Source organism: Limanda limanda, chromosome 14 (genome assembly GCF_963576545.1).
Source record: "Limanda limanda chromosome 14, fLimLim1.1, whole genome shotgun sequence".
NCBI lineage: Eukaryota > Metazoa > Chordata > Actinopteri > Pleuronectiformes > Pleuronectidae > Limanda > Limanda limanda.
In genome coordinates, this window is record NC_083649.1 from 5,427,222 (window position 1) to 5,445,823 (window position 18,602).

An 18,602-nucleotide genomic window follows, 5' to 3' on the forward strand; every position below is an offset into this window, starting at 1 on the left:
ATGTTTTTGTACTTCTACCCTTCAGAGATTCATAAAGAGTTTTAAAGCCTCACAAGGAGAAAAACTTCCTGCCAAGGGAGGACAGTTTGAGATTAGATTGTAGATTGAGCTAAAGTTTGGGTCAAGTTTAAAGTCGATTCAAAGTCCTGCATTGGTTCTGTTTTGTAAACAAATATCTTCATCCTCCTCTTCATCATCCTCCTAACCCTCATACTTCAGAAACATATTTGGCCTATAACTGTAAAACGTCCAAGGAGAAAGACAAACACAGGAATTCAGAGAACGAGAGCAATGAGGGAAAAAACTGAAGGCTACAATCAAATTAAATATATGACAATAAAAGAAAAAGTTCTCTATAAAAATATGCACAATATGAAAAGCAATATTGCTTTAATTAATGAACTGTTAACTACATTAGCAGCGGCACAGCATCTGTCACATAAGTGTTTCCGTTCTTCCCTCTGTGGTTAGGAAACAAAAGCTCTCTCGTTAAAATCGGGGAAATATCATAATCATCCGGGTTTCCTTTATGTAACATTCTATTATACTTCACTACTTCCAGAGCCACTAATGAAACCTATGGTTGTCATGTATCACTGTATTAGAATTTACTTGCACACAGAAAAGAAAACCCAAGAGTCACAATAATGATTCTAATCTAATATTCACAGCTTCGTCTAATGATTCTTTTCTTCAGTTCATGTTGGAACGGCCTCATCAACACACTAATGTGATTGATACCAACAACAGCAACTGTATTGATGTCTGGACGGTTTGTGTTGAAGCTCCTGCACCCCCACTCCCTCCTGCTCGTTCTAATGGCTTCATTTGCTCTCCATTAAATCTCATCTCAAAGAGCCGTCATCCAAACAAAGCAGCACCTGAGTTTACAGACACAGATAACAGACGCTGACGAGTGACAGCCAAGAGTTTTCTGATCACTTCAAATCAGAGAAATAACAGAGATAAAGGCGAGGGCTAAAATTAAATGACGATTGTACCACAAATAATCAAACTTTCATCAACTTCATCTGTGAATATCCAGAGTCCATCAACGTATTCTCTCAACCTGACAAAGTCTCCCTTTATATTTCCAGAAAATTAGCACTCATCACAAAAAAAAAGGGACACTGTTCCCGCCTATTGAAATGACATCCCGGTAAATTTGCACCTACCAGATATTAGGAGCCACTCCGCTATTATTAATGCTCCTCTCAGCTCTGCCTTCCGCCGTTAAAACAGTGATAATTAAACCCCAGCTCAAAATATCACATGGTAATTCTCATGTATTTCATAATTACAGGCCAGTTTCAAATTTTCTCTATGAAAGACCCGGAGTCAGAAAATAGCAACCGTTCAATTATGTGATTATGTATCCAGCAGTGGTCCTTCAGAACAGTCCGGCCTCAGGTCTCTGAGTAACATTCGTCACACAGTGGCAGACAAAGTTTTCCTCTCGACAGGATGCAGCAACCTGCACCTCTCAGATTCACCCACCAGGTTTTCTTTGTGATGTTTATCTTTCCTGGACCCAGATTATTATTTCTAATTCAACAACAACCAAAGCTGATGGTTCGGCAGGTTACAGGGACTGACTGACTCCCATGGGCTCAAAAGAAATATTTTTCTTAGGGTTCGATTTGAGAGGTGGAAGCTAAGAATTAGGATTAAAATGTATTGAATAAACAAGCTGCATAATATCAACTTTATAATAAAGAGGACCATCTCTAATGATCTCTGAAGGGGCAGAAGTCACATGATCTTGTCTCTACATTAGTTAAAAGCTGAAAAGCTGAAATCTGTAATGACTAAAGGTGTGTTGAGGTTTCTTGGATGGACCTAGAGCCAACTATAATACTTTTTAATTCATTTTCATTTAGCTGTAGAACTTAGAGACCAGGGTGTTTGGCATTGGGTTGTTGACCTATTGATTGTAGCAAGGAATTTATCACACATAGCGCTGATTTTGTGTTTGGCTCAGAAATATGCTTCATATAGAAATAAAAACAAACAACAGAGGATCAAGGATGGAGCCTTGAGGTTCACCACAGGCCACACCGACTACAGATAAAGAAATAACAACCAAGGAAGTCCTGTTTGACATTTTTCTCCCATGTCAGAAGCTCCGGTTAAGTAAAATGAGTCTTGAACAGTTGCCTCCATTAACTGTTACTGAGAGAGATCAAGAACTGATCAAATATTTCAACCTGAAACAGCAGCAAAACAAATAAACTAAGTCAAAAGTTCACAGTAGGTTGAACTAAAAGAAAAAACTTCTTTTGGAAATGTATCGGTGACACAAGATTGAAAGAACAGAGGATCCTGTAGTGCTCTGTTCAACTTGTCTCCCTCTAAACCATCTGGAGACAGTGGCAATATATTCTGTCGGGTACGAGCGGCTACAGATGCTCTCTGAGCAGCTGGGCCATAAACAGTTTGATATTATCTGTTTCCCGTAAAAATAGAATAAAAGTTCTTGTTGATGTCAGAGGATGATTCAGCACCGACACAATGAGGAATGTCAGATTCCAGAGTGCAAACACCGCTCCGTTTAGAATGAGCCCTACCATAAGGTAGCCTTGCATTTTTCATTTAAATTAAATGCAAGCGATTATTAAGTCGTCAAGTTGAACACATGGTTATATTATCTCTGTTTTTCTACATTTTATGTTCTTTCAGGGTCTAATATTCCTTATTTTTTTAGCATTGATACCTTTGCCAAGGCCGACAATCCCCTCAAATATAACCAAGCTGCACAAAATCTCACACGCTCAGTCCTATAAATAAGCCTGATTGCTTTCATCAAGATCCACAAACAATTCCCAGAGAAATCAGTGAAAATGTGAAAGAAGGAGAACAAATTCTGCATCAAAATGTTATGGCTTCATCCTTCCACCAAGTTTAGTGGAAATCCATCTCCTTGGCGGATGTAAATATATGTTTTTACAGTGGTAACAGTTTGTGAAAGTTCAACATGATGCTAGCATCCTGTGGGCAGAGCTAACAGTTTATCTTTTCTGTCTGAATATTGGAAATGTGAGATGTGAGATGTTTACGTTTCCTTTTCCTTTTGAAGCAACTCAACCATCGTGCGGCTGCAAAAGTTCAACGTCTCCTCGGCAGCAAAAGGAAAACGGTGAAGGACGGAGTCTCACACACAGAGATGCACACACTGAGGAATAGAGTGGAGATATGTGCATGAATATATAAATGTGCATCTGTGAGCAGGTAGCTCTGCTTTCCCTCCCTCTGGACTTTTTTAATTGGTTAAAACGTGAATGTTGTGTGGTGTGTGTGTATGAGTGTGTGTGTGTGTGTGTGTGTGTGTCAGAGAAAGTGTAGAACATACTGGGGTTTGCCTTTGGCCTGACACGTCAACTCCAAGTTCTCTCCTTCCCTGGTCAGCCCCTGAGGAAATTCCACCACAATCTTGACCTCCGGTTTGTCTGAAAGGGAGAGAGAGAGAGAAAGAGAGAGAGACAGAGAGAAAGAGAAAGAGAGAGGGAGAAATGAACACATAAATTCATATGATAGTACGACCTTACTGGCAAAGATATCCTCCTGGTTGGAGGGATTTTGGTTCCTGAATTGTCTATAAATGTGTAGTTAAACTTCACATTGTAAACTTGCAAAATTCTTCTTTATATCAGTTCAGAAACAAACCAATGTCTTACAAATTATGACCAAGTGCAGCAAACATTGGTCATGATTCATTTTCACAACTAATACTTCAAAATGATCAAACTTTGCCGATGGGTTTGACTTGACAAACCGGTCCCAGTAGCCACAATCCCATGTGGACCTTTGTTAACTTTAACTAACTAATGGTTCCGTGCTGTAAATACTTTTATTATCGTGTGTTACTCGCAGCTGAACATCTGCATTAGGTCATGGAGGTCGGGCTGGTGGACGAGCAAACAGGAGTGAAGCTTGAACACAGATGCTCGAGGTTCATGTCCCAACAGGTGGAAGTGTGAAGCGTTGACTGAAGCCAAACTGTTCACCGGGCTCCTCACGTTACTTCTCCGCTGACATGATCAAACCGACGTGGGTTTTTTCTGTTGCTTTATTCTGTTTGAAGAATCGTTCACCATTGACTTGAATTGTATTGGATTTGAACCCCTGAAACTCAGAAGGTGTTTTGTTGACTCATGACCCCAAACCGCTCCTCCACTGTGCCAAATCCCTCCTCATGTGTGTGGGGTCGACCCTCGACATGTGATTGATTGAATTTGAAATGAACTTATCACCTGAGTACAAGTGAAAGCTCTGGGGAGTGAGGGACGTGGAGCAGGAGCAGGAGATGGAGATAGTCCGAGGTCGTTACCTGATGAAGTTACAACACAAACACGTAAGAATGTTGTTTTGACAAATAATTGCCGAGCTTCTCTTTGCAACAATGGAATTTCTATTGTCCCCGATCCGGTGACTGTTGCTGGTGTTATCAAAGCCCTTTTCATCTTGGTGTGAGGGATGATCCTTTATTATTATGGACACAAATCTTATGTTTTATTCAATCCATCTTCTTAGATAGAATTCAGTGCAGTGAAATAAGATTAAGACAGAAGAAAGAGCCACAGAAGCTCTGAGCTGATTTACAACTTTGAAACATTGATAATGCTGAAAAATAACATATATGGTTTTGTTTCAATGAAATTAATTTCTGTTTATAGAAAACATTTCCGGGCGATGTGGCCAAGGATTCTCATTTAGGTTCATCAAGTACTTATCACAGTAATGTTCATGTTTCCTGTAAGTTTTATTTAAAAAAGTGATACATCATAATTGACCGCTGAGACTGACTTAGGATTTGTTGAGCACCTGCATCGTTAAGACTTTAATACCACAGTCAGAAATTACATGAAGATATCAGTCGATATTAATAATGACCACAATAAATGCCATATTATGTTACCTTTAAAGACTGAGTTTTGCTCCTGAGTGAAGGTTGTGGTTTTAAACTCTTCCTATGTGATGAACAACGAAATGTTTAACAAATCTGAGGTGGATCGGTTGTGGGTTATTTCTCCTCACTGTGTTTTCACAAAGCATAATCGATATATATCAATAAATAGGAGTTTTGTTTTATTACTATTGATGAAAAGTACAGTAGATTTTCCTCAAGCTCTAATTTCTCCAAATACATTCAGGGTAAAAAAGTCTGAGTTTGTTCACTGACTAAATGTTATACACTTGAGGTTTTTCCTTGATTAGACGCTGCCGATAAAAACCTCAGGACTCGAGTCACGTCACACTAGATTAACTGCTGAGTTCAAATGCTGTAATCACACTTTTCTCTAATTCCCGATATGAATTATTTCCGTTCTTTCCCCAGGTTTTATGGCCCAAACGCACAATTTGCTGCAGCATTTTTAATCAACCCGTAAGACGGCAGGAATCGGCCGTGAGTTATGATGTCGGAGCCGGCGGTGAAGCTCCACACGGCTGTCCGACCTTCTCGGCAGCAAACAGCACATGTCTGGCCGTCCATCTGTCTAAATCACAGCCTGTCAGCGGCCGGCTCTCCGGCTCGGTGATGGACAGCACGCGGGCGATGAGCCAGCTCTCATGCTCATTGGGCATGCACGGGTTCAGACAGCAACCCGTTGGTTCGGTTTCTCCTGCAGGCCCTACACGGCGTCCTGCAACTCTCTTCCTTTTGTCCACGCCGTCGTCTGACCTTGTCATCGCGCCGCCATTAAACGTGACGGATGCCTGGCGTCTGCAGGTTGTTTTGATTGGCTCAAGTGGTTATGGCTGAGCTGTCTCGTCTCCGCTCGGTGGAAGAAAGAAAACACAGACTCCGTCGGCAGAGCTGGATCCGGCGTCTTAAAAGGGACTCTTACCTTTGTTGCATTTGAGAATTACAGCACATTCAAATCATCCCGCCTTCCTCCAATGCCCCCCCCCCCCTCGTTCCCATCCGCGGTGTTTTTTTGAAGAAACTTTATTTACAAGCAGACTTACGACCTACTGCCTCCGCGCACGCACGTGAGTTTTTGTTTACCAAAGCAATGGATTCTGTAAGTTATATACATTTACATTCACATGCCTCGATGACGCGGGCCCGAATGCGCCACAAGAAGCAGACGGAAAACCTGCATGTCCATGCAGCAAACAGACAGGTCTGTCGGCCAATAAGGTCCTTCGGTTCGAAGAATTTTATTGGTTGAAGTTTTCACTAAATATTATGAGAGTGAAATAATTGTTTGTTTTTACTCCTGGTGGGTCTGTCTTGCATTTTAGAGTGTTATTACCTTATTAATACCAATTGAACCTTATCCAAAAAAAGTGTAAAAATGCAACAAAGGTAAGAGTCCCTTTAAGTGGAAATGAAATAGTGTCTCCAGTATGCAAGAGGACCGTTATCATTATGGCGACTGGATTATCTGCTTTATAGCGTTCCTCACCTCGCGAGCACCGGGACGGCAGCATCCATCTGCCAGCTGACCTTAAGGGTAAACAACCGGGCAACAGAGCCAAGCTACTTCTACTCTGTTTACACACACAAACATTTACAGGCTTATTCAATTATGCTGTTCCCTAACAATGGGCTTTTTTCTTTTAAGCTTCTTCTCATGACACAACGTGCACCGTTCCGCTCACAGATTGCCCACACGGTGAGTGATTCAGTGGAAATCGTCTATCGCCTCGTCCTCATCTATCTCAGTAATCAGTAATTAAACTTCACTCTCACTGTAGAAATAGAAAACGCAGGCTTTGCTTCGCGGGCCCTGTCGTTTGTAATTTCCTAAAAGAGGAACAGATATGCAAACGGAAAGGTTCATCAAGAGGACGATTTAATTCCGTGCTAATTAAAGGGGAAGGACCAGGGAGGCCATGTTAAGCTGGGGTGTAGCGGTATATGAAATCCTTCCTAAAGCATTTTTACAACAGGACACTTGTCTGTTAGCGAAACCACGCTAGTCAATTCAGCCCCTGTGAGATATAGATCGTATACAGTTGATAATATAGTGAGTGGAAATGAAATAACACAGAGATGGAGGCGACTTCTGATGCTATATAGATATCGTGGAAATGGCCAGAACCTGTGGAAGCATCTTTGGAAATGTCAAACAGCATCACAGAAATATGAAGATTAAGGGGCTATAATATAATATTGTTTCGATATGTATGACCAGTATTTGAGCAGGTCCAGATAAATGAGCATTATCGTTTTTTTTTTTTACTCCACTTACTTTACAATGGCGAGATGTGACATTACCCGTGGTGGAGGTAGATTCACGCTCTGCCTGACCTTCTAGTTTTATTCATATTTATGTTGCCAGTAAATGCAGTAAAAACTGTAAAAAAACCTGTCGTCGATTAAAACAAATGAACAAACAAAGACCATAATCTCCTGGTGCCTGTCGTATAAAGGGCAGGACATTTCTACCACTTTAATTACATGCTTTGTTGTCGTAGATTACCCGTCTAATGTCTTCTTGTCCTATTTCCGTCTCCGCAGGTACGTGTGTTCATATCTCAGCCGAGTGGAGTTAACAGCGATGTACCATGTTGCACAATAAAAGCCCGGTTAATAACGAGGGGTCGCTATCCAAGGAAACATTCCAGGTCTTTTAATTTGAAATGCGTACAGGAAAGGTCGAGTTCGTGTTAACAGCATGATGCGGTAGCTTCAAAAAGGCAAAATGGGGAGAAATTAAAACTCAGCTCCCTTTGAAAATTACCAATTATCCTTATCAAACAGAGGGAATTAGAAATAAAGAACTGCCTCTAATGCAAAGCAGCTTCGAATGAACGCCTGCTACCTTCTGCAGACGAGGTAAACAAAGACCCTCGTCAATGTTTGAGGAAACACACAGTACCGACATTTATGTTTTCTCTTAATCATCATTACTGGATGTTAATATACTGGTTTGAAATAAATTATATGAGCAGTGATCTGAATTTAAACATCATTAAATTAAACAATATCATGTCCGTGCTTCAGAAATCAGTCCGAATTTTAGCCCTAAAAACTGAAAGAGGAACTGAACTGTTGCTTGTGTGTTGACATCAGTAGTTCACAGCCAGTTAATTAAATCCAATTAATTTATTGTTTCTAGTGAGTGTTAGTGTGAGGGAATAAACAACTTGCTCGACACACGCGTAAAATAAAAGCCAAGATGGAAGAGACGTGAAACAGACACACAAACGATGACTTGTCTCCAGTCGACATTGCTCCAAGTGTAATATCAAACTGCACAGGACAGAGATGGGACAGAAGGTGGACTGGGGGGCCGGGGACGTCCCTCACAGACCAGCAGCAGTGTGACAGCAGCATGTGACAGCAGCGGCTGCACAGCGCTGTCATCGGAGGCCACAACACGCCACGCTGCCTCCGCAGAAGAGCGGATCCCCTTTGCTCTCGCTCTCACACAGCGAAAGGTCAGATTGCAACAAAGGAGTTTTTTTATTTCTTCAATAGAACTCCAAGAAATGTGAAAGGCCAAAGATATAAGCTTTACAGAGGGTTAAAATACCTAAATGTTATCATTGACGTCAATAATCGCCAAAATACCAGCCCCCATGTGGCTGGAGTAGCTGAGAGTTAGTGACTTAAACTTCTGTCAATTACACTTTACACACTAGTCACTTAACTAACTAAGGAGCAGCTAAATTAACCCCTGTGAGGGCGTTGTTTAAGTTACGTTACCTCTGGTGCAGTTCCCTTATTTGCCTGCAGGAGATTGTTGTTTGCAGGAATCTGTTCAACTCGATCTAAATTTAATATCCAATAGTTCCAGCCTTCACTGTTCATGCAGCAGAAAGAACAGATATATTCAAGACAACAAATATTGACCCAACAACTGACTCTTGCAACCAGCATCACCACAGGCCAAACAGGCACTGCACCAGTATTTGTTTGATTTCCTAGTTTTAATAATGATAAATGACTGTGGTATGAAGAACTATAAGATAGAAACAGAAAGATGTCTTCTAATAGGAAACCCAGATTGTAATAGTGTTGACAGATGTTAAAATGGTAAATTATTATCACTCTTTCTGACAAAGAGTTACATTGAACCTATCATTAGTTTGTTTATTTGAAGTTGTTCATCTGTGAGCTCTTTTATTTATTTCCACTTTTTATTTCTCACTTACTAAGAAGATTTTCCTGGAGAATTGATTAAACGGCAGAACAGTTTTCTCATTCTACTCATTATAAATAATTTCCCATCAATGACACAGACGTAAACTAAAGTCGGGGAAAGGCAGCATATTTAATAATTGGGGATAGAACAGTCTCACCTAGCGTTGTCCAAAGTAAAAGCTGCTGAGTCACTTGAAAACAGAAAATCATCATGACGTAACTTCTTGGTTATTTCCAGGCGGAGATACTTACACTGCACCTCGAGGAGTTTCTGAGCCTGGAAGTCTTTGACGGCCGGATGGTCCACGATGCAGATCACAGGAACTCCGTCGTCCTCCTTGTTCACGGTGAACGTGAGGCGGCTGGTGACTGTGTACATCTTGTCGTAGGTCAGCTCAACTTTGGGCTTGCCTGTGGAAAACACACACAAGGAGATTTACACACGGGTGCATGTTGAGTTCAAGTTAAATATAAGAATCAGCCAAACGACTGTATATAAACTGTGGTGGCGTGAGAAGTAAAGGAGCAAAAATCGCTGAAGTAATGATTGTTGACCTGCAGTCACCAACCCTGTTGTGCAATGATCCAACAAATAACAGCACAGATTTCTTTACACATTTTCTCTGCAGGATTTCGGACTCAAAGGAAACAGATTCAAGTGTTTACTTCACCTCTGCAAGCAACCCCCTTGATATTAGTACATTTTTATATGGATATTTGTGTTTGTTTTCAAATGCAATCATCACCGATCCCTCAGGTTTGGGTGTAACGGCTCCTTCACAGTGAAAGGATCCACTTCAAGTGATTCATGGGAATAAACCATGTACAGTCTGTTAGTCTGGGATCTTCTTCACTCATGTATTTGAGGTTCTCCTCCCATGAGACTCTCTAGTTTTGAATCCATCCATCACCTACAGTCACTTATCCTGTCGGGGTCACAGGGGTCAGGAAACCATCGCTGGTTACACTGGGCAACAGGTGCGGTACAACCTGATTCGCTTGTCAGGCTGTAACAAGGTGGACACTCACAAACACACAACCACTGACACACACGGATCATTCTATAGTCTCCTATTGACCCAACATGTGTGTCTACACTCTGTGAGAACACTGCAGCACCCGGGGGAGAACACCTCCAGCCGCTGGATGTGACCCCCGACCTCTTGTTGCAGGAGAGTAACAATGGTCGTCATTACACCAGCATTATTCCAATATACCTGCAGTTCCTGGTATTATCTCTGTATTGTCTTCAGTTAGAACCCTGAGTGTTAAGAAGTAAACAGGTTCCATTTGTTTTCAACTAAAAACTCCTCTAACTGTGTCTTAATCAGAAATGTGTCTCCGGTAATGTAACTGCTTCGTTGGCTTTTCCTGCTCTAAGGTTCCATTTCTTTTTCCAGTGTTTGTTTTCTAGTGGTGTAATTAAAACTAAGCTGCAGCCGTTCACACTGGATTTGCACAGAAAAGAAATGCTTTTGAAAATATCGTAGCCCAAGTTAATATTTAGCAATTTGTTCCTAACTGGAGCTGACACTTCATTTTGTGCATCCTCGGTTCCTCGGGGGAGCACTTTGTTAAATGCTTGTGCGTTGAAGGGTCCACCCTCCAAGTTTAACTTTACAAAATAATAGTGATTAAACCTTCGGAAAAGGCTTAAGGAATATTATGCCCAGACAAAGACGACTTATTTTCAGCGTGCAAAGGACAATGTCTTTCTTCCACTGACCCTACAAAACATGTGGAGAGGGAGAGGAGTCGTCCTTGAGAACGGTGAGAGAAGAGGAATCAGCTGAATGCGTCTAAATAACAGAGACAACTGAGGAACTGTGAATCACTCATCGGGCGTCATGAAGCCAGATGTGTTGAGCAATCATCTTTTTGCACAGGACAGAGATGGGACATGCCCACTCTGAGATCCACAGAGTAACGACGGTGAGATACCAGACAACATGTTCTCAGATGCAATGAAGAGGACACCTCGTCTCAGTCGTCCAAAATAAGACGGATGGCTGCAGACAGCTCATCCCCAGTCGCAAAGGGAGATGGATTATTTTTATCCCTTTGTCCTACTTCCCGAAGAGTCTGTTGCACGAGCGTGTTTGTGTCACGTCGATAAAACAAATACTGGAAGCAGCAAAGTGGAGGAGTCTACAAAAGAGAAATGCTGGGACAGGAGAGGATTTGTCTTAATGTGAACATTGCTGCGTCCATTCTTCCTCTCCTGGCATTGATTAAACTCCTCTCTGTTCATCCAAATTACCTATTTAGAAGTTTTTTTCAATGAAAGAATCCTTTAATGGCCTTATTTAGTATTTGTAGAGATATATGCATATGCAAATTACCCATCACTGCAGCTCTGACTCTGTTCAAACACACAAACCTCATCACCGCTAATGTGGGATTAATCCACGTCTGCAGGTCAATGCATCAACATGTGACCCCTATGCTAGAAAACACTGTTTCATCTACTCATACTGTGGTAATGAACAAAGTTAATGAATATGGATATGAGTTAATAACATAAGGTCCTGATCGTCAGCTTTGAGGAAGCTACTTTAGCTTAATTAGCAAAACAACAACAACAGTAATCAGCCGTACGTTGCTTCTCCTCTGATAACACTTGGTAATGCTGTGATGAAACAAAGGCTGTGACAAAATGAATATGGCGAACTTCACCCTGGAGGGTGACAAGGTTAAAAAACTGGATTCTCATTGGAGGGAGCGCTCTACCCACTCACTTCCTGCCGCTCAGCCACAGCGGCGATACCGTCGCCGTGGTGACAGCTGCCTCTTTGAATGCTGGGAAAGCGAAAGAACCCCGTGTGATGTGCCTGGCGTACAGGAACAGGTTGTCATGAATAAAGACCACAAGAGGCTTCAGATGCACGCCAGGGCCTGGATACAGGAACATGAAGAGGTCTGTTCAGATCAACATGTCTGTCGAGAGGCGGAGTCACATCGGGTCGACTCACGTTGGCACATCAGGAAACATCAGGAGTCAACGAACCAACGCTCCATAAAGAAATGTGATCACACTCTCACCCCGGGTTGGTTGGTCCTGGTTACTCCACTCAACCTTTCCTACTTGTAGCCTTTGGCTCATCTGGCGTTTGCTATGGGCATCGAAAAATTAGGGTCAAATACTTTGACGCTACCTGATAAGGCAGGAACGTAGAGTTTGATCAAATATATACGTCTCTCTCCACTTCCATCACTTCCCCCCAAACTATTCCTTTATCCATTGGTAGAGTCTTTGTGTGGGAAGGAGCAGGGTAATTGAAATCACCCAGCGGTTGTCTCTTAAGACTCGAGGCTAATGGCTGTTCTGGTTCCTGTCAGTCAATGTAGTGACCTATCTCCTGGCTTCTTCCTTTCTTTCATCGTACTGAATCAGAACGGAATGACCCTCACTACTGGATTCTCCATCTTTCATGACTTTCACTGCAGCCTGAGCTTTAGAGCCGGAGATATGTGTTAGTAATAAAGTGTCAAAAAACCCCGGAGAAGAGCAAATAAGAGGAGGAGATAAAAGCAAGATAAATTGTCTGAGAGATGATAGATGGTCGGATTTAAATTACTTTACATTGATGAATGATGAAAAGATCCTGATTATCCCTTTGGGTAATTAAGTTTAATTCCGAGGAGCTTTAATTTGAAATAAGTTTACCAGGCAAGGAGCCACAGCCAAAGGCAATTTGAGGATTTCTGCCCGGGTGTGTTCTGGCAGCCTGAGCCGTTCTTTGTCTTCCCATCTTTCATTTCCTTGCACCCCCATTGTCTTCAGCATTTTCAGCACCCGGCAGGATTCATTCTCACAATCTGCTGCTGCACGTTCAGCTAAAGGACCTGTGGAGTCGTTTCCTACAGTTTACTGCAGAGATCGACATTAACATGACAACTAAGTCGTTTGACTGGATTCCATCAACCTAGTGTTGATGAAACAACAACAGTAAAGAACACGGGGATGTATAATCCTATAAGTCTCTCATCCTTTCAACCGGTGGCAAAAATGGATTAAATCAAATACTCCAACCGTAGTGTTGTGGCAGGTGAGAGTCGGTGAAGTACCCACGAGTGTTGTGTTATGGCAAAAAATTGTGCGACTGCAACGAGTGCCGAGCCTCTTGTGTAACCGGCTGCTCATTGTTAACAAGTGTGGGGCAAGAGCATGGGCGGGGGGGTTGAGGAGCGTTTAGCTTTGATAGAAATCATTTTCCTGCCTCTCGTTAAAAAACAAGCAATCGAGCATCGTTAGAAAGTTCGGCCAAAGAGATTTGGAAAGTTCTGTAAAGATATCGTTATGGAAATTGAACAATGTCACAGAAAACTTGAGAAACTTTCACAAAAGGTGGATCTGTGTTAAACGGTGACAAACAGCTGCAGAGGTTCAAATTAATAAGACGTACACACAATTAAGGTTTGTATCAGAAGAATCTAGTTGATGCATGATTTCGGGAGGGAAAATCTGAATTCAGTGGCCATATATATATTTTTGAGCAAATTTCAAAGTAAGTAATGGTTATATGTCGAAAAACAACAGGAAACGATGATACAGGTTGCAGTAAACTAATAGTCAACAGATAATACGTTGATTTAAGTCTGTTTCTGCAGCTTTTCAGTCGAACATTTGCCCCATTAAAATAGGTTCTCTCCTTAATTGCCTGTTTTTAGCAGCAGGAGCGAATCGGGCTCTTTGATCCTTTCAGCCTTTTATCTTACGCCAGCACTTTCCTGTAAACACCGGTCTGAAGTCAACTTAACCAAATGTCATCCATCACTTCATTGTTACAAGTTTCTGACCTGGGCACCCTGCAACATTCTTAGATTTGAGCCGACCAGCACGGGTTTTGCTGTGGTGCAGCGGCGAGGTGAAGCTGCTCCGGGCCGTGGACACAGCGTCTGATCAGGACCTTTGTTTCACCGTCTTTACAAAGCTCGCTATCTGGGCTCCGAGGTGGAGCTGCCTGGCAGGAGGCCTGTTCACCCCTGAGCTCAGCTCACACTTCTGAAGCCCAGCTACCTTTGATGAAGGCATGAAAGTTGTCACAGTGCCACTGCACATCCACATCGCTTTAATGGGAAACTATTCAAAGCCACAGCTCAATTTAAAAAAAAAAAGCACTGGCATTGATACAAGCTCTAAATGCAGAGAGGAAGCACAGAGAAGCAGGGAAGGCAGTCCCCAAAAATGGTTAATTTATATGAACCTTAAAGACGCATGCATGAATGCAAAAGGTAGAATTTGGCAAGACTTTAGAGGGAGAATGTGCAAAGCTGCAGCTGCGTGACTAACGGAATTTTATCTATAGAATTTAAAGAACTAAAGAAAATGTACAGATTTTATTTTGACCCCGGTTGGCAGCAGGAAGGTCAATGATCAATCCCTTTTATCCCTAATTTCAAATATCTAAAAAAATCTTCTTTTCTAATCTTGTTTATGGATAATCATTTTCTTCAGGCTTGTTCTTCTGACGTCCACACTTTGAACTTGCAGCTGATTCATGTCCTTATCGTTCTCCACCGTTGGGGAGTTCACAGGTGAATAACATTATGGGTTAACTGTGGCTTATAAAAGGCGAATTTGCTTTTAATTGTATGTGCGAGCAGGATCAACAATCAGAATCTCTGACGCCGTGCGCTGCTTTGTTTCTCCTGCTTTTGTTTGCCCGTCAGCTTTCATGTGGAATTCATGCGCGGCTCCATGTTTTGTCAAAGCGAGAGGAGAAGAGGAGGCAGGAAGAGGAGGCTTCTTCTTTTTTCCGAAGGCGACACATCAAGCCCTCCTTTTCACTCCGGTTCATGTAACACAGTGTTTTTCTCGTGTCAATCTGAGGAGTCTCTTTGTACAGAACAATCGATTGTCAAAAAAATACACTACCTGTGATTTTCAGTCTCGTGTCGAGAGAGAGAGAGAGAGAGAGAATGTCCCGACTGAGGATTGTGTGTCTGGGTCCGTGTGGAGAGCCCACCTACCTGGAAGCTCCTTATCTCCCTTCATCCATCTGATGGTGGCGGCGGGCTTGCTGCTCATGGCCGTGCAGGTCATCTCCGTCTCGTTGCCCTCGCTCACGACCTCATCCCGGGCCTCGATGATGGGGTTACCTGGAGGAACTGCAGCAGGAGACACAGACCAGACACAGATTGTAGAGCGGCTCAACCTTCAGCTCGATGTGCTGAGTAAACAGAGCTGACACTGAAGATGAAGAACAGGTCAGACGACAATAAAACGTCTCTTTTTATGTAACAAGCTTGTTGTGCTACTATTGGTTTATTGGATAATCATCGTAATAATCCAAGGCACTGTGATGGCTACCAAACATGCATAGCTATATTTAACAAATGTCAGATATAGGATGTAAAACAAACATATTGTTTAGTCCAAATAAATGAAAAAGGGAACATGAACTCATATTTTCATGATATTTAGATTCATCAACAAGTCAAACAACAAAATATACTTGATATAGTTATTGATTGTTGAGTTTTTACTTGAAAAAATAGTGTATGCAAATAAATTAATTTAAATTTAATTACACATTACTCAATTCACACACTTAAAAACACACATTTTCAACTGTAACTGCAAAATAGAAAAAACAGGAAGATGAAGAACAGGTCAGATGACAATAAAACTTTTCTTTTTATGGAATTAGCTTGTTGTGGTAATATTGGTTTATTGGATACAAATCCAAAATAATCTAAGGCACTGTGATGGCTACCAAACATGCATACCTATATTAAACTAAAATCAGATATAGGATGTAAAAACAACATATTGTTAAGTCTGAATATATGAAAAAGGGAACATGAAGTGTAAGAGACTCATGTTATCATGATATTTAGATTCATCAACAAGTCTCAATACAAAATATACTGGATATAGTTTCATATTGTTGAGTTTTACTTGAAAAAATAGTGTATACAAATAAATTAATTTAAATTTAATTACTCAATTCACACACTTAAAAACACACATTTTCAACTGTAACTGCAAAATAGAAAAAACAGGAAGATGAAGAACAGGTCAGATGACAATAAAACTTTTCTTTTGATGGAATAAGCTTGTTGTGCTAATATTGGTTTATTGGATACAAATCACAATAATCTAAGGCACTGTAATGGCTACCAAACATGCATACCTATATTTAACAAATACCAGATATAGGATGTAAAACAAACATATTGTTTAGTCCAAATAAATGAAAAAAGGGAACATGATGTGTAAGAGACTCATGTTATCATGATATTTAGATTCATCAACAAGTCAAACAACAAAATATACTTGATATAGTTTCATATTGTTGAGTTTTACTTGAAAAAATAGTGTATACAAATAAAATAATTTAAAAAAGCTTCATTCGGCATAAACATCATGTAAGTATTGTTGCAGCAGGATAGTGATTTATTATTATTACACATTTCCCATTTCAAACACACAAAAACACATTTTCAACTGTAGCTGCAAAATTGAAAAAACAGGAAACTGAGACTTATTTACTGAATGTGTCAGTGAAGCTGAAAACACATTTGGAAATCTTCACACAGTTTATGACGAGTGTGAGTGACATGTTGTGTTGCACACATGTATTTTAACAGTTTACATGTGAACTACGACTTGTGAGGCCCCCCCCACACGTCGCTGATATTAATTAAAACAGTTCAGATTTACTGAACACGTGAAATAAACAATGTTCCTGAATCTCCCGGCTTCACTGTTGCTGCTGTCAGAGTTTCTGGCAGATTTCACAGTGAGCTGTCGACCACGGCGCTCAACATGTGAGTGTGTGTTGTTTTCCACAGTCTAAAGGCTGATTAGCAAGCTTCACCTCCCTGCTGCAACAACACTGACTGTGTGTGAGTGTGTGACTGTGTGTGTGGGTGTGTTTGCATGCGTGTGTTGTAGCTACTTAGCACAGTGATGTCAGCGTAGGCTTCCTGCGGGGGATCCGTGTAGAGCTGGCAAACATATCGACCCTCGTCTGACAGCGAGACATTAGACAGTGACACCCGCAGCTCATTGTCGGAGAAGTTCACGAGCTGGAAGCGAGCGTCTTTCAGTGCTGAGGGAGGAAATACATAAAAAAAGGAACATTTACACACTCAGAAAGAACAGGTATCGGCCGGGATCCATATGGTACGTAAGGAATAAGAATAATTTTAGCTCTGGCTGGGGAATCAAATGTTTCAAACCAACTCTTAAAGTTTGTTTTGTACTCGAGCATCAGATGAAACCTGTCGTCAGAAAAGTGTGGAACAAAAATAAATCACAATTTCCTCCAGCACAGAGGGATTTCAGCAAATTGCTTGTTTTGTCAGAGCAACACGTATAAAACAAACAACATTCAGTTTTCTATCAGCAACGAGAAACGCTGCAAATTCCCACAATCCCACGAAATTGAACCAGGAAATATTTGACATTTTTTCTCCCCTCAAATTTGACTTTGGATAATAACACAATCAAAACAATATTTATATTCTTCTGTTGATTTATTCAATCTGCCACAATTGTCGGTTCCGCTACAATCAGTGTGTACTTGTCTTTTTCTCTTTTATTCACATATGATTATTAATAACAGAGCTATTAATTAAGGGTCAAAAACCATTTAGAAATAAAAACATAAACAGGAATCACACAATAGGCAATTGATTTTCTTTAATCAACTAAATTTGTCATAATTTCCTCAGTGCATTTGAACTTCAAACATGATTCAAAGAACTTTCCAGAGAAGGTGAAAATTAAAAACAATGTGATTAGTCGACGATCAATCACAGGTCGAACACAAGTATGTAGCAATAAAAACAGTAAATTAAAGCACGAGTCGATTCACACGTGTTTGTTTAAGACGCTAACCACATGACGCGTATTAACAACGTCCACAACCTTGGAGGACGCAGGACGACCGAGGGAAAATCCATAAATCCTGTCTCTCCCTCATCTGTAGCCACTTTCATCTTGCCTAACCTTGTTTGCCCACCTACCTCAGCACACTCTATCAGCTGTAATGTGGACTGACAACATGTGGTTAAGATGAAAGCCGACCCGCCTCCACCCCCCACCCCCCCCTTCCTCCCCAGATATGCTGATAAATTCAGCTCCGACTGACAGCGACTCTCCGGGCTCTTCGCACTCTGCACTCTCCTCCTCGACAGCTCGACTTCTCCTTTTCTTTAAAATCGGAAAAACTCAAAGCTTTAAACCAGGAGACAAACACGGAGACGCAGGAAAAATCGCAAAACAAACAATCCAATGGAATCACGGTGGGGTCACATTATTTATTTCACACGGATTCGACACGGTAACGACCAGAAAGACGCCGAAGCAGCCGTGTGTGGTCACCAAATGTTGAGAGGTAGACACGGAGTGAGTGACTGAAAGAATATAAAAAAAGGAGAGAGAGAGAGAGAAGCGAGGAGCAGGAATACTAACGACCACAATTAATTTTGTGCATCATTAAACAAGAACATCAGAGACACTGGGAGTGATACTGGAGACGAGGCCTTTTTG

The 18,602-nt window shown here is 41.3% G+C and overlaps 1 protein-coding gene across 3 annotated transcripts in view; it reads right to left on the reverse strand.

Annotated features, from left to right (window-relative positions):
* Positions 1–18,602, reverse strand: part of cadm1a (cell adhesion molecule 1a) — a 347,324-nt gene that overhangs the window by 49,274 nt on the left and 279,448 nt on the right. For all 3 annotated transcript variants that reach the window (XM_061085532.1, XM_061085533.1, XM_061085531.1), the window contains 4 exons: positions 17,005–17,157; positions 15,071–15,208; positions 9,350–9,508; positions 3,350–3,446 (listed from right to left, as the gene is read on the reverse strand). In XM_061085532.1, the coding sequence (XP_060941515.1) occupies positions 3,350–3,446; positions 9,350–9,508; positions 15,071–15,208; positions 17,005–17,157 (547 nt within the window). The remainder of the gene's footprint in view (positions 1–3,349; positions 3,447–9,349; positions 9,509–15,070; positions 15,209–17,004; positions 17,158–18,602) is intronic.